This window comes from Pongo abelii, chromosome 4 (genome assembly GCF_028885655.2).
Source record: "Pongo abelii isolate AG06213 chromosome 4, NHGRI_mPonAbe1-v2.0_pri, whole genome shotgun sequence".
Taxonomy (NCBI): domain Eukaryota; kingdom Metazoa; phylum Chordata; class Mammalia; order Primates; family Hominidae; genus Pongo; species Pongo abelii.
The window spans coordinates 134,784,424-134,801,028 of record NC_071989.2 but is presented as its reverse complement, the minus strand read 5'-3'; the positions used below and the strand labels follow the sequence as shown (position 1 = coordinate 134,801,028).

Here is a 16,605-nt window from a genome sequence, read left to right as displayed (position 1 = left end):
CCTGAGTAGCTGGGACTACAGGTGCGTGCCACCACGCCCAGCTCATTTTTTTGTAGAGATGGGGTTTCACCACGTTGCCCAGGCTGGTCTTGAACTCACAGACTTAAGCAATCTACCAGCCTCGGCTTCCCAAAGTGCTGGGATTACAGGCATGAGTCACCACACCTGGCCTATGAGATACATTTTTCATTAATTTATTGTAATAAATCTTGATTATTATACTATCTTCTAAGAAAACCTGACATTTGTTTTTCTTTTCTGGATATCAAAAATCATTCATGATACTCTGAGAGCATTTACACAGCACATGCTTTAGGACACTGGAATGATTTCATCAGGCTGTAATCAAAAACTGTAGAAATAGTAACTTACAGAGGGTGAAATAACAATCAAGTTATTGTGAAAATAATTACATCATTTTAAAACTAAACTATTTTAATCAGTATTTCAAAAGGAGTACTTGAGGCAAATTACTAAATAGTATTGCGGCTATAGTTCAATCAAAGAATATTTTTGTTTCAGAATTCCACTAATATTTAACAAGTATTAATTGAGTGGGGCACTGTGTTAAATGTCTTGGGGCCCATAACACGGTTTGTATCCTTAAGGTACCTGTGTACGCGTGCATCAAACACTTTTTAAAAAAGGCAGTACATGATTTAGCACCAAAAAAATACATATTATAGGAGTTAGGAGAAGGTATGGAGCCAATAAGTCTAACAGGAGGTAAGAGAAGAGGAAAACAGGCCGGGCACAGTGGCTCACGCCTGTAATCACAGCACTTTGGGAGGTCAAGGTGGGCGGACCACCTGAGGTCAGGAGTTTGAGACCGGCCTGGCCAACGTAGCGAAATCCCATCTCTATTAAAAATACAAAAATTAGCCGGGCATGATGGTGGACGCCTGTAGTCCCAGCTACTCAGGAGGCTGAGGCAGGAGAATCGCTTGAACCCAGGAGGCAGAGGTTGCAGTGAGCTGATATTGCACCACTGTACTCCAGCCTGGGGGAGAGAGCAATATTCTGTCTCAAAAAAAAAAAAACAGTTAAATTTAAAAAAAGTAAGTAAATAAAGAGAAGAGGAAAACAATAGAATAATGTGGGCTTAAAATGCTGGGTCTAACAGGATAAGCAAGAATTGGGTATGAGGAAAAGAGACAAAACATCCCAGAGTGGGAATACAATAAAAGTGAAATCAGAATAAAAAAAATGAAACCACAAAACATGTTTGAAGCCAAGTCTTCCTTTTTCCTGTTAAGCACAGAGGTCAGAGCTCCAGAGTTTCCTTCTAAGACGATTCTAGTCCTGGTTTTCCATTTTAGTGGATGTGTACATTTGTACGTATCTTCAACCCTACGGCTAAAAGCAGTCATTTCAAAGTAGAATGCATGGATGATTTTTGGAGTTATATATATGAATAAGTTTTACGATTATGAAGTTGCTTTAATGTTTGTTGGGAGGAAATGGCACATAAAATCCATGATTTCACAATATTATTCCTTAAAATGAGGTTCAGTTAAAAAAAAATTGGTTCAAAGTGGATTTAAGAACAATCTGAAGTAATTCAGGTGGTACATGGGTGTCACAGAGAAACAGAAAGGACTGAAGTTAGAGAATTATGCTCTGGTTTTCTCAGCTGTGAAAAGATGGACTATATGATGTCCTAGGCCTCTTTTAGCCACTACAGTGTATGATTCCACAATGCTGAAATCACAGGGCAAATACCCCTCCGCAGTTCAAGGTAAATGAGTTTAATTTCAGACACAGGCCATTGAAGCTATTCACAGACATAAATTCCCTGGGAATTTTAGGGATTACATTTTTTTGGAAGCTATGAAAAAACATTTGTTCTCTATTTGAAAATAAAATTATCTGTACAAATGTCAACTTGCCTTTTATTTATACTATTCACAGATTTGAATTCATCACCTCTACTGATTCACATTAATAAATGTTAATGGAATGGGCAAGGAAATGATCCGACCTTTTGAAGATCCATGGACTGCAAGCAAATATGACAAGTAGGGTGGCTCTACCCTTGCTAATTTCAAAAGGCACAAGCAATAAAGGGGTTCATCTGCATGACACTGGCCCCTGTGGACAGGGTATGTATGTATATAATATGGATTTCTTTGGGTCTTTTCAATCCTGTTATTCTCACTTCCTACAGGTGACAAGAAGCCCAGTGCAAAATGAAAATGTGGGGTCCTTTATATAAAAATTATTAATTAATTAATAAAAATAAAATATTTATTTACAAATAAAATAAAAACAAGTAAAAATTATTAATAATTTTTATGTAGAGACAAAGTCTCACACTGCTGCTGAGGCTTGAGTGGCACAATCTCGGCTTACTGCAACCTCCACTTCCTGGGTTCAAGCGATTCTCCTGCCTCAGCCTCCTGAGTGCATGCACTACCACACCCGGCTAATTTTTTATTTTTAGTAGAGACGGGGTTTCACCATGTTAGCCAGGCTGGTCTCGAACTCCTGACCTCAAGTTATCCACCCACCTCAGCCTCTCAAAGTGCTAGGATTACAGGTGTGAGCCACCGTGCCTGGCCCCCTTACATAAAAATTATTAAGCATTTCTGGAAAGCAAGAGGGGAACATTAAACCAAGTGTGGGCCCTTTCCAACTGCACGGACCGCATGCCCATGAAGTTTAGCAAGCATGCCCTGTGAGAGTGTATTATTATTACTGAAGCCTGGGGAAGTTGGAGTAAAACCAACAATGTTTTTAAGGTGCCTGCTGTAGTCAGCCAACAGTGGTAAAAGACATGAGAAATAATGTGCCTTGTGCCTTTGTGAAGAGAAGCATTAGGTGAGGCTTTGAGGGGAAACGACTAGAGGAAAAAAAATTGTTAAAGTGAGATGCTGGCCAGGCGCAGTGGCCCATGCCTGTAATCCCAGCACTTCGGGAGGCCGAGGCCAGTGGATCACCTGAGGTCAGGAGTTCAAGACCAAACTGGTCAACATGGTGAAACCCTGTCTCTACTAAAAGTACAAAAATTAGGTGGGCATGGTGGTGCATGCCTGTAGTCCCAGCTACTGGGTTGGCTGAGGGAGGAGAATCGCTTGAACCTGGGAGGCGGAGGTTGCTGTAAGCTGAGAATGTGCCACTGCACTCCAGCCTGGATGACACAGCGAGACTCTGACTGAAAAAAAAAAAAAAAAAGTGAGATGCCACAAAACAGCATGCAGGAAAGACGGAGAGATAATTGGGAATTAGAGTCAGAAGAGGAAAATTTTGGGAAGAGTTAAGACTTACTCTTGGTCCTGAATAAGGCATAGATTTGGAGAGAAGATATGGGCTGGGAAGCCAAGAAGGAAGCAAAAAGCGGAGTTAATAATCTTTTAGCAAAGACCAAAAGAAGTAGAAGGTAGCAGTTCTAAAAGTTCTAATAATGGTGAAGGAGCACAATGATTTCTGTACTCAGTTTAGATAAACTGCATTCACCCATCACACACTATTGGTTTAATTGCTATCTTTTAAGTGCCCCAAAGCAACTTTAGTCTCTACCAACTTTAGTCTCTACCAAATGGTAGTTGGTGCCTCTGAGAATGATGAGGCTACAGCTACACATCTCAAAACCACCTCTCCCCTCCAGCCCCACAACCAAACCAGCCCTCCCTCTTAGTCTGTCACAGGAAACTGGTGGCCTGGTGGGTCTCCGGGATGGGGATTCTTTTCCTCAGCTTTTTTCACGGCCCCTAGGAAAGTGAGACACCAGGTGTGCATACCCAAAGCTGGGCAGACACTCCAACCTGGCCAGCCTTCCCAGCTTTCTAAACATATGCCTGAGAGGGGGCCACCCTGGCCTCATCACTTAGCAAAATCAGTGCTTTCAGAAAGGTGCAGATGCTCTGCTGAAGGTTGGGGCAGGAAGGAGAAAAAGATGCTGCCTGGGTATCAAGGAAAAATGCTCATTCTTTCTCAGGAGTATTATTTGTCTATAGTATTAATACATCCTCACTCTTAACAAAAAACCCCTGCTCCTCCTGTAACGCCCTCTCCCCAAAAGACAAAAGAGAACAAAGAGAGTCAACGGAGGACTTACCGTAGGCTAATGATTTTCTTCTGGTCTGGGGACTCGGCCTCCACAGATGGGGTAGGGGATTGGGCTGTTGGCGACCTGCAGGCTTTCTTTTTCTCCTCCACACCATTCTCAGCCTCTGAGCTGAAGAAAGGAAACCGCTTCATTTTAGACATTCAGAGTGAGGTAGCTGGAAGGAAAATGACGAAGTAACCTGGTTTTCTAGAGAGTGGAGTGATTTTCATTCCTCACTGATAGGCTAGTTAACTTTGACAGCGAGGCCCTTTCCCAATCTCCATTCTAACCCCTTGCCTGGTGTCCCAACGGCAGTAGCTGCAGGTCACACCTGTTTCACTTGTAAATGCCAGACTGTGTGGACTTGCTGGCTCCCAGGTCTGTGCTGCCCAGCTCTGCTCTGCATGGGCTGTGCTGGGGCAGCAGATCACCTGGAGGCTGGGAGGGCCCTGCATACGCACACACGCACATGCACACATGCTCATGTGTGGCCTCCTGCAGGTGTGAGCCTTCCTGCTGGGAACCCCCACCCCTTTTGTTTGCATTTCTCTTATGTCACTTACATGTTGTTTAACCAAGCAGTTCCCTAAGCAATTTACAGTCTCTAATCTTTACAACCACCCAGACTAGGTAGGAATTACTACCCTCATTTTAGAGATGAGGAATCTGAGGCTCTTGCTATCTTGCCTAAGTTCAGAGAGCTAGCATCTATCTTACTTGAGATTCAAACTTAGTATGTCTGTCTGCAAAGCCTTTGTGTTCTCTCTCTCCATTCATCCCCCCAACCACCTACTCATCCATTTATCCCCATAATTAACTCTTCAGTGTGAAAGCTCCAGGGCGGGGTGGGAATCTTACTCATCTTTGTCTTAACAACGGGGTCTAGGATAGTGTTGACCTACAGTCATGATCAACAGGCTTTGGAAAAACTAGGTCTGACCTTGGTAAAAGAGAAAGTGGAAGGGAGTAGAGGGGAAGGTGAGTCAAGAAGGTTTGTGCATAGAACCAACAAACAGAGGACAACCAGCATGGGGGATGCAGAGGTGAGTTCCCTCAGTCGGCCGGTGAAGATCTCTTGGGAAGCAGGCGAAACCACTTCCAATGGGAAAGTGGGAAAGGAAGGGATGCTGAAGGAAGAATACAAAATGTTATTTATGGATCAGAACTTCTTTGGTGTGTCAGCTCAGTAAAACACAAACGATACTTCTGAGGATGTGAGGACTCCATGGAGACTGAGCCTAAAGAAAGACATGTTAAGATGGCATTGCTATGAGAGATTAGCTAATCTTCACTTTCATTTCCCACCTATTTGGTATTCTCACCTGCATATGACTGCAGGCAGGAAATGCCACTAGATAGTTTAAGCTGTGTGGTTGCTTTCCTGATCACTTTTCACAGCATATGAAAATTGCACCCTAGGTGAGGAGGCCTATTGTAGTGTCAGAATCAAGGCCAGTATATCTGACAAGGGTATCTAACTAATAACACCCACAAATGGTTGATGCTCTTTTTTTTTTTTTGAGATGGAGTTTCATTCTGGTTGCCCAGGCTGGAGTGCAGTGGCACGATCTCGGCTCACTGCAACCACTGCCTCCTGGGTTCAAGAACTTCTCCTGCCTCAGCCTCCCGAGTAGCTGGGATTACAGGCACACGCCACCATGCCTGGCTAATTTTTGTATTTTTAGTAGAGACGGGGTTTTGCCATGTTGGCCAGGCTGGTCTCGAACTCCTGACCTCAGGTGATCTGCCCACCTTGGCCTCCCAAAGTGCTGGGATTACAGGCGTGAGCCACTGCACCCGGCCAAATGGTTGACGCTCTTAATTTTGTGGTAAGCATTTCTCTTTTCCTAGTAGATACATATCTGAGGACAGAGGTTCAACCTTCTATTTCTTCAATTATTCTCAAAGTACTTAAAACAGTTACATACATTAAAAGGGCTCAGTCCATAACAGAATTGCATTATGTGACAAAGGTACATGGAAGGCTGAGGCGTTTTAATATTATTAGGAAAACCCTGTTTTGGTTTAAAATAATAATTGGACTTTATTAAACTTAGCACCAAGTTTAATTTGTGGACTCAAAGAATTTTAGAATAGTTAAGAGGCCTTAAAGCACACCTCTGCCTTTTTTCGCTTCCCCCAAGACACACACACATTATCTCTTTTCTTCAGATTCAGGCAGAAATCTACTTGAGAAGCCCTCTTTAAGTAGAGACTGGGTATAGAACTTCAATAATCCATCTCAACATTTATTCAGATATTTACTGGATTTTATGTAGGATCAGATGAAGACTTAGAGGGAGAGCTGGAGCTGTCCTATACAGCATCTTTGTGTACAGAGAGCCACTCTGCAAAAGGTGCTCCTGGCAGAGATAAGGTGCTCCTTGCTCTGGGCAGAAACAGCCCAGCACCAAGGTCAGAAGGCAGCAAAACTGAGGCTAGATTTCAGCTCCTCTTTGACCCTGACCCATCTTGGTCAGGCATTTGTGTGCAGTGCAGGTGACTTAAGTGCTTAACCACATAAGGTGGTCCTGTTTCGGGACCCCTAGCTTAGCACTGAAAAGATTACAGTGCATGCCTCTATATTGTCCTACTCAAACAATGTCTTTCAGGGATGGAACATACAGTGTACTCAAAGTAGCTTTTTTCTACTTACTCTCCACTTCACTTCTCCTTCAACTTGTGTCTTGTCTTCTGCACTGGTTCTCTCCTTGATGGCCCTAGCCAGGGGACACATCTTCCACACTGCTTAAAAGTCTCTATGCTGCCTGCTGATTTTATAACTCACTAGGCATATAATTAATTAATACCTTGTACTGGTACCTTTTCTCCCAAAAATCTTAGTCATCCAGCACTAGACTAAGTTCCTTAAAGGCAGGGAATGTGTGTTTTTTTCCACAGCACTCAGCTCAGCAGTTGCTCACAGTGGTCATTTATACGTTGAATGACATGAATTAATTATGTAGTATCTCAAAGAGGAAGTGAAATTCATCTACAGGTCAATTCGATCTTAGGTTTTTGCTTAAAGATGCTACAGGCTCAAGCAAGTTAATTCCTCACACAGGCAAGATTATTCCTGCAAGCGTCCCTTACCTTGGAGGTCGTGTCAGCAGCAGACTGAAACTATGTAGAATTCAAGCAGCAGAGGCTAGCCTGTGTTTGAGTGAGCAGTGTGGGAGGGGAAATGGAATGCTTCCTCAAGGCCTTTTGGAAACTTTTAAGTTACTGTCAATGAAGCTGAACCAGGCCACTTAGTAACTTTAAAGTTACTGTCAACGAAGCTGAACAGGTTTCATTTAAATCATGAAAATAAGGAAATCAGTTTTTATTTATTTTTTAACCAGAAGACAAAGCCCTGTTACGGACTTTGACTAAAAGAGTTAACTGAAAAAACAAACCAAAAAACCAATCCTCCTTTTTCAACAAATATTTACTGGACTCGTCCCTGCTGTCAGGGTGCTCAGAGCTTTGTAGGTGAGACAGGTAAGTGAGCTGGCAGGTGTAAGTATCCACAGAAGCAGTAGAAAATGCTGGAGACACAGGACCAACCTTTACTTGGCCTTGGCAGGTTATTTCTCCTCCCATCTCCAACCCACTTTAAGCATCAGTTATGGTCCCTGCCTGAAAGGTTTTTAGTAGAAATTTCAAAGCAGTGAGACAGTCATGCTTATAACAACTAAACCTGACTTCACCTATTAGGGGACAGCATTTTTATTTTTATTTATCTATTTTTTTGAGATGGAGTTTCACTCTTGTCACCCAGGCTGGAGTGCAATGGCGTGATCTCTGCTCACTGCAAGCTCCACCTCCCAGGTTCAAGTGATTCTCCTGCCTCAGCCTCCCGAGTAGCTGGGATTACAGGTGCCTGCCACCATGTCTGGCTAATTTTTGTATTTTTAGTAGAGACGGGGTTTTGCTATGTTGGCCAGGCTGGTCTCGAACTCCTGGCCTCAAGTGGTCCACCCACTTCAGCCTCCCAAAGTGCTGGGATTACAAAGCATAAACCACCATGCCTGGCCAGGGAACAGCATTTTTATTACTGGCTAGGAAAATCTCGTTTCAATAAAACACTGCCACACACTGTTACACAATTTATAAATACAAAAACAGGTTGTACAGTCCCTATCAGCCATCTAATATTTGTCACTTCCCAGACCTCATTAGTTTGATGATGACTTAAATTCTCATTTCACAATTTTTCAGAATTAGAACTCTTATGTGGAGTCAAGTATCATTCCTACTGGAGATAGTCTCTGTGAGTTTCAGCTAAACTCAATACGCCTTTCTCTTGTCACATCACTGGCCCTTTGCCGCTCCTGCTGGGAATGTGTTGTAGTCAGGCACATCACATGCAAGTCCAAGTAAATAAGTAGCTGAGGGTAGAAGCTATGATTAAGCTGTGTCTCAGGTGAAGGCAAACAAGTGTTTCACTGTGGTTCAGTCCAAGAAGGTGTGTTCCCTTCTAATTACAGTAATGAGTCCCTGTGTTTGAGTCTACCTACATGTTAATCTAAGCTAAAGGCACAAAAAAAAAACCACTAAGCTTCCTTATGGTAGTAGAAGTAGAGGTAGTTTTACATCTACTATTATTTTTTAAAAAGTCTCTGATCATTTTAAAGCCACAGTCTTGATCAACGAAGGTTTAGAAGTGTCTTGAAGATAGGATATGTTTCATCAGAGGGTCTTCATAGAATAAATTCCTGGCAATGGGATTGTTGTGGTCATGGGTGGGTCTGTGAAAGTAGAGTGTTCCTGAAACTCTGTAGTGAAAACCGTGTTGGCACCTGGCTTCACCAAGATCTGGGGCCTCATAGACGCTTGTTTTTGGAGTGCTGCCTATTCAGTGGCTCCGTGGCTGGCAGACACAGGCCACAATACTTGGGAAGCAAAGAGTTGGGCTATAGAGATGGAAGAGGGCTGACAGCAGCCATAGTACAAATAAAGAGAGGCCTCACAGTGACCAAAAGAAGGAAATAGAATGGAGTGCGGAAGTGCAGGAGTGAGCAATGGAGACAGGATGGCTGGGAAACCCTTTAGCTTTTCCAATTTCATAAACTCAGAATCTCCCAAGTTAGATTTTTACAAGTCAAGAAGAATGATCTTCCATTTACAATTCTGATACATATATTTTTGTTTGGACAACTATAAATTTCATTTATCCATCTATATATTTATTTCTGAATAGGCACTATAAGCATAAGTATAAAATTTAAAAGTTACAAATGGAAAAACAAATTTTCTTTTTACTCGTTTCATGGTGACTCAGTTTCTCTCCACAAAGGCACCTACTCTTCCCAGCAACTTGTGCGTCCTTCCTGGGAGAGACTGTGCACATGTAAATGTGTGCATTTTTGAACCACAAATGATAGACAGCATGCTATTCTACACCTTGCTTTTTTTTTTTACTTATTGTATCTTGGTGTTCTTTCAGTACCCATAGATCTTCCTCATACTTTTTAATGACTGCATAAAGTTCCATTGTAACGATGAACTGTTATTTAACCAGTTCCTTACTGATGGGGCATGTAGGTGTATTTCAGTCTTTTGCAAATACTAACAACATTGCAACAAATGTCCTTATATGTTTACTACATGTGTGAATAATTTTCTGGAAATGGAACCCCTGCGTCAAAAGGTATATGATAGAAAAAATGTTATAGCTATTGCCAAATTGCCCTCAGTAGACATTTTGTGATGCGCACCCAAATATTCAATAATGTTTATATCTTCTCACTAATAAAGTATTAGCCTTAAAAAATATATATTTTGAAGTACCTAGCATAATAGCTGGCACACAAAATAACAATCATCATTTTAATCATGACTAGTGCTAAACTTTTTGATCTTTGCAAATGTAAAAGGTTAAAAAATATTCCACTACAGTTTCATTTGCATTTTCTTCTTAAGAGTAAAGCTGAGTGTGTTTCCATATATCTAAGTGCTTATTAAAATTTTTCTTGTTTTGTGAATTAGCTGTTTGTATGTACATTTTGCCAATTTATCTAATGGGTTGTTGATTGAAACATTTAGTATAAACGATTCTTACCATAATTGCATCACAGATTCTTAGTAAAATCCTACAGTTGACTTTTAAAATAAATAATCTTAAACATTTAGAAAAGTTAAGTGGAAGCCAGGTATGGTGGTATGTGCCTATAGTTCCAGCTACTCTGGAGGCTAATGTAGGAGGATGGACTGAGGCCAGGAGTTTGAAACCAGCTTGGGCAACATAGACCCCATCTCAAAAAAAAGTTAAGTGGATATTAGCAGTTGGCATGACATTAAAATAAAACATTAATGACAAACTAGTTTTGTTGTTGATAGATTTATTAGCAGATAGATAAAAGAGTGTCAAAAATATAGTATTCTCTAATTTCAGCAAAACCTTCAATGAAATGTGACAGGCTTTCAGTTCAGGTTGGAGAATGGGAGCACAAATGTTTGCTTCTCCTTTCTTTCTAAGGCCTTTAAAATGAATATCTACAAAAGAAGTGATAATCCTGCTACAATGGAGGGAAACCATCAACAGAAGACTGATTTCTGAAATTTTCTGAAATACGGAAAAACGGAAAGCAGAAAGTAAAGTACAATATTTACTCACACAGCAAAACAAGGGAAGCCATAATCTTGAATATGGGCATCAACGGGGGATAAGAAAACACCGACCCGTTTGTCAGAAGTCCAGTGAGGTGCTATAGGAGGAGTGGGTGAGAAGTTTCCGAAAACACTAGATTTAATTAAAGACGTGGCTGTGAGAAATCTTGACACTTCCTCCTCACTTTCCCTGGCTCAGACCCAAATTACAGGCAGTTAAGAGGGAAAAGCATCAGAGCGGTCACTGCTAAAATAACTGAACAACTTGGGTGCAGGAAACTGTGGTAACTAGTTATATATAACCATGGTAGTTAGTTATGGAGCACCAGAGTAAATCCTCATCCTTCCATTTTGAATATGGTAGTCCCAGGAAAAGTGCCAACTCCCTACCCATGAACGTACAAAGATGAGGAGCAGCTACTCCAGTCCCTTATTATTTTTTCTCTAGTCCCTCATTCTTTTTTTTTTTTTTTTTTGAGATGGAGCCTCACTCTGTCACTCAGGCTGGAGTGCAGTGCAGTAACGCAATCTTGGCTCACTGCAACCTCTGCCTCCCAGGTTCAAGTGATTCTCTTGGCTCAGCCTCTTGAGTAGCTGGGATTACAGGTGCGCAACACCATGCCTGGCTAATTTTTATATTTTTCTTAGAGACAGGCTTTCACCATGTTGGCCAGGCTGGTCTTGAACTCCTGACCTCAAGTGATCCACCTGCCTTTACCTCTCAAAGTGCTGAGATTATAGGCACAAGCCACTGCGCCCGGCCCAGTCCCTCATTCTTAAATATGAAATAACAACCAAGGATTGCCATTTCTTTGAAGAAAACTTGAAGTCTGAAAGAAAAGACCAAGATGAACCAACAAGAAAGTAAAATCCCAGGGAAACTGGCTTTAGTGAACAGATGAAAACAAAAGACAAATATGCAAACAAGAAAAACAAAATCTAAATCCTACGAATTAGTATCTTCAGAGAAAGAAGGTAGCACCCATGAAAGAGAATCACAATGGTGTGAAGAAGGAAACCCTACTTAGCTCCCAATTTTTTCAGAGTTCAAATCCTTGCAATAGCCTATCAGGCACTTCAGGACCTGACCCACACACATCCCCTGATCCTCTCTTCTCCTTCCCTCACCCCAGTCCAGCCCCACTCCAAGCCCCCATGAGAAACCTATGCCCTAGTGTTCCCTCTGCCTGGGATGTTGTACCTCAGTTAGCCAAGTGACTCTCTCCCTTTAAACTTTAACTTGAATGTCACCTTCTCAATGATATATATATATATATATATATATATATATATATATATACACACACACACACATATATATATATCACAATATATATTGCACCACTGGAGTGCAGTGGTGCAATCTTGGCTCACTGCAACCTCTGCCTCCCAGGTTCAAGTGATTCTTCTGCCTCAGTCTCCTGAGTAGCCGGGATTACAGGCACGTGTCACCATGCCTGGTTAATTTTTGTATTTTTAGAGGTGGGGTTTCCTTATGTTGGCCAGGCTGGTCTCGAACTCCTGAGCTCAGGTGATCTACCTGCCTGGGCCTCCCAAAGTGCTGGGATTACAGGGGTGAGCCACAGTGCCTGGCCAAGACTTATATCTTTAACCAAAGGAGATAAAGCATTAAGGGACCAAAGTAAGATAGAATTAAGATACCAAAATTCAAAAAGAGAATAGGTATGAGAGGGAAAAACACGACATGTGTCAGCCAGGTACTTCTTTTTTTTTTTTTTTGAGACGGAGTCTCACATTGTCGCCCCGGCTGGAGTGCAGTGGCGCGATTTTGGCTCACTGCAAGCTCCACCTCCCAGATTCACGGCATTCTCTCGGGCGCCGGCCACCATGCCAGGCTAATTTTTTGTATTTTTAGTAGAGATGGGGTTTCACCGTGTTAGCCGGGATGGTCTTGATCTCCTGACCTCGTGATCTGCCCGCCTCAGCCTCCCCAAGTGCTGGGATTACAGGCGTGAGCCACCGCGCCCAGCCTCAGCCAGGTACTTCTATATCAAATGGATAGGCATTCTAAACTGAAAAAGAGAGAAGACATTATTAAAGAAAAAACAAAGGGGTAGGTAAAATGGCAGCGGTTTCTAATTTCTTACCCTAAAAAGTGGGGAGTCAAAGTGATTTCATTAGAAATTTAGGTTGCTGTATTACTTAAAAGAGGCAATAAACAAATGCATGAAAATAGGAACTAGAAAGATACTCCTGTTTAAACTTAGGAAGAGAGGGAAGCAGGGAGTTAGTATAAGGGAGTTGATTCTTTTCCATCAAAACAGGAAGTTGAGAGATAAGGTTTAATACTGATAAACAAAAAGAGCAAGATACACACATTTTTACAGATAATGAAGTAACCCCTATACTATAACTGGGTACAGTTAGAAGTGTTAGGCTGGGTGTGGTGGCTCACTCTTGTAATCCAGCATTTTGGGAGGCTGAGGTGGGAGGATCACTTGAGCCGTGGAGTTTGACACCAGCCTGGACAACATAGGGAGACCCCATCTCTACAAAAAACAAAAAAAAATTAGCCGGGTATGGTGGTGTGCACCTGTGGTTCCAGCTACTCTGGAGGCTGAGGTGGGAGGATCACTTGAGCTCAGGGGTTTGAGGCTGCAGTGAGCTGTGATTGTGCCACTGCACTTTACCCTGGGTGACAGAGTGAGACCCTGTCTTAACAACAACAAAAACAGTGGTAGCTACTGAGAGGGCATATAGGGGATGGGAGAGGTGGAATTGAGATCGTTATACAATTTTAATGAATTATATTATTTTGGTAAGCATTTAAACAATTTTAAAAGTTTTATTCATATCCTTGTAGCAAAGATGTAAGATACAGAGTGGATAATAGAAATCAGTGGATTTACTATCTTCAAATGTTTGAGCTCTTACTATGTGTAAAAGCTAATACCAGATTTTATGTTCTCAAAGGATTTAGGCTTTATTGGGAACTTAAGCTTAGTACATAAATACAGAAGAATACATATTGTAAAGGATATTGTGTCATAAAGAAGGTGTCTAAGGAATTCAGAAACCTCTTCTAATTGTAAAAAGGAGACTCAGAGAAGTTGTGTGGAAGAAATAAGCATGACACCCTTGTGTATGAGGAGGGCACTATGTCTTTTCTAGTTAAGTAGAAAAATATTATAGCTGTCAGAAATATATTTCAGTACGAGAAACTAGAAATGTAAATTATATTTCTATTTGTTATATAAAACAGTAAAAATAAAACAATCCTTTGGATTGGAGAAATCAAAACTTTCATTACTGCATCACAGCTGTCGGTGCCACCTCTCAGCCAAAGAAAAGCTGTAGTTATACAATGATTATTGTTGAAGGATTGAGATTTGAGCTGGATACATACAATTTGGACTCAGAGATGCCATAAGGTCATGAGAAACACAAGGAAAGGCAGAAGCACAATATGCAGACGAGGAAAAGTCACTCTCACAAGGAAATCCAGCAGTTTGTTTTTTTTTTCCTGAAGTACAGGCAGCAGGAAGAAGCAGAAATTAAGTTGCGAAGTTTGACTCCTAATGAGGGAAGGCTACTTTTAGACTTCATTTGACTGGTGGTAGGTATTAATTGAAGATTTTTAAACAGAAGGAATAAAATGACAAGATATTAAATGCCCACCTTTTATACATCATGGACCTGACGAGCTATGGGCTTCTGGAGGACTATATTCCTATTTGTACAAGAACAAGGGAGGGTGGAAGCTGGAGACAAGAGAAAACAGAAAGGCAGTTAGGGAGTGAATCTGAAGGCAAGAAGCAGACACTGCATTGGAGGGAAAATCCAGAGATAACATTGGAATGATTAGGGAGAGCACGCAATGGAGAGGAACATCCAAGAACACCAAGGTTATCTGGGGGATGGAGAGGATGGCATTGCCACTAACAGTTACAGAGAACACAAGAGAAATTGTAGTTTGGTGGGAAGGATTTTGTAAATTTAGTTTTAGACATAATAGACATATATTGATAGCAGGTAGAAAACTGTATCTAAAAAAACCAAAAGAGCCCTAAATAGGTCAACAATAAAAAGAATATCAGATTTTGCAGAGGAGGGGTTCCTCCAGTTTAGAAACTAATTCCATTGAGTCTCAAGCACACTGCTGTAGCAAAAATGAATACCTAAACACCAGCAGCAATAGCAGGGCTAGAGAAATGGTTTACCAGAGGCCACCATCTGACTCTAGTAACCTCTTTAAGATGGTCTCAAAGAAGACCCCTCTGTTCTCATGAAAGTGGAAAAGTCATTGTCCCATGAACAATCATGTGATTCATTCCCACCTCTATATCTACTCCTAATCCTGTTTTCCTAAAATATTATGTCTCTTTGAAAGCCTAAGGCAACTCATATAACTCCAAAAAGCAATTAATTGTTAAGATTCTGATTTTGGAGAGACAGAAACCCAACTCAAACTAGCTTATGATTTTTTAAAAAAGCAACCAAACAGCTTCCAAGGGCTTTTGTCACTGCTTTAAGACGAAGTCAACAGTAGACAGTGGGTGCAGCTGCAGTGATTTCCCTTCCACCCTTGGAACGCACAGCAGTGATCTCTAGGATCTTCCTCTCCAAGATTCTGGGACATCAATGTGCAATTCATCCTCCTGAGACACGGCCTCCATTATGTCATGCCACTGCTCCAGAGTTAACAATGGCTTTCTATTGAGCACCAGATCGAGGCATCTGCACATGAGCCAAGACCCTCCAGTTTTGCAATCTCCCTCTGCTTTTCAAAAGGAATTCTCTGTTCCAGCCATGTTGGTCGTCTTACCTTGGCCGCACTTATATCATATTCTGTCCTTCCTCTATGTGTTGATTCTCAGTTCTCTGCTCCCTCCTCTCTACACACAGGAACCCATCATACCAGACTCTGAACAAATCCAATTACATTCCCACTTTTATACTGGCCTCCATCTCTTTATTATCAATAATATAAGAAATTAATGCAATTAATACTTATTGCCTAGACATCTATTTGCAATACAGGAAAACAATTAGCATTTTAAAAAGGGCTTGGGCTTAAATTTTATCTCAAAACCTACCTCACGAACTCCTTCCCAAGTGTGGTTGATAAGTTTTGGAAGGGGGGTGGGAGCAAGAGAAAAAGGCCAGTCTTTTCATTTTCCCCACTGCTGAATTGGCATTGTGTGCAAACTTATTTTTTCAAACTGATTATTAGTTAGATGAGTAATAATTTGAAACCATATGGAAACTTGAAAAGACTGTTTTCATCAAACTAACTTCACAGCAGTAGCATTTTGAGGCCAAGCACAGTTGGAAAATAACAAAGTAAATTATAAAATGCAGCAAGGAGGTAGCAATGGACTTTTCTAGTTTCCAGCCAAGGAAGATTGATGCTGCTGATAGTGAATTATCTTTTGCTATTTACAGCCTCAGTGCATGAATGCTACTTTGCATTGCATAATAAACTTCCTAAAAACATATACTGAATATATCTCCTCCAAACTAGACTATAACCTTTTTAGGGGCAGGGACTTTAAGCATTTTTTTGAATTTCTGCCTTCATTCCTTTTTTTTTTTTTTCTTTTAAGATGGAGAAGATGGAGTCTTGCTCTGTTGCCCAGGCTACAGTGCAGTGGCATGATCTTGGTTCATTGCAACCTCCACCTCCTGGGTTCAAGCAATTCTCCTGCCTCAGCCTCATAAGTAGCTGGGATTACAGGCATGTGCCATCACGCCCAGTTAATTTTTGTATTTTTAATAGAGACAGAATTTCACCATGTTGGCCAGGCTGGTCTTGAACTCCTGACCTCAGGTGATCTGCCCACCTTGGCCTCATATCTTCATTCCTTTTTGGAGCTCTTCTCCACCGGAAATTGGATGTCACAATGAGCCACTTTTCATATACCTAAGATATATTAGAGGACATCTATTTGATTAAGGTTTTTTCTTCTGAAGACTGTGTTTAGGAAAGAACTAATTTTTAA

General features: G+C 41.3%; 1 protein-coding gene across 5 annotated transcripts in view; it reads right to left on the bottom strand.

Moving 5' to 3' along the window:
- GRAMD2B (GRAM domain containing 2B) overlaps positions 1 to 16,605 on the bottom strand; it is a 123,024-nt gene that overhangs the window by 24,659 nt on the left and 81,760 nt on the right. For 3 of the 5 annotated variants that reach the window (NM_001132613.1, XM_009240988.4, XM_009240987.4), the window contains 1 exon segment: positions 4,058 to 4,177. In NM_001132613.1, the coding sequence (NP_001126085.1) occupies positions 4,058 to 4,177 (120 nt within the window). 5 annotated transcript variants of the gene reach the window in all.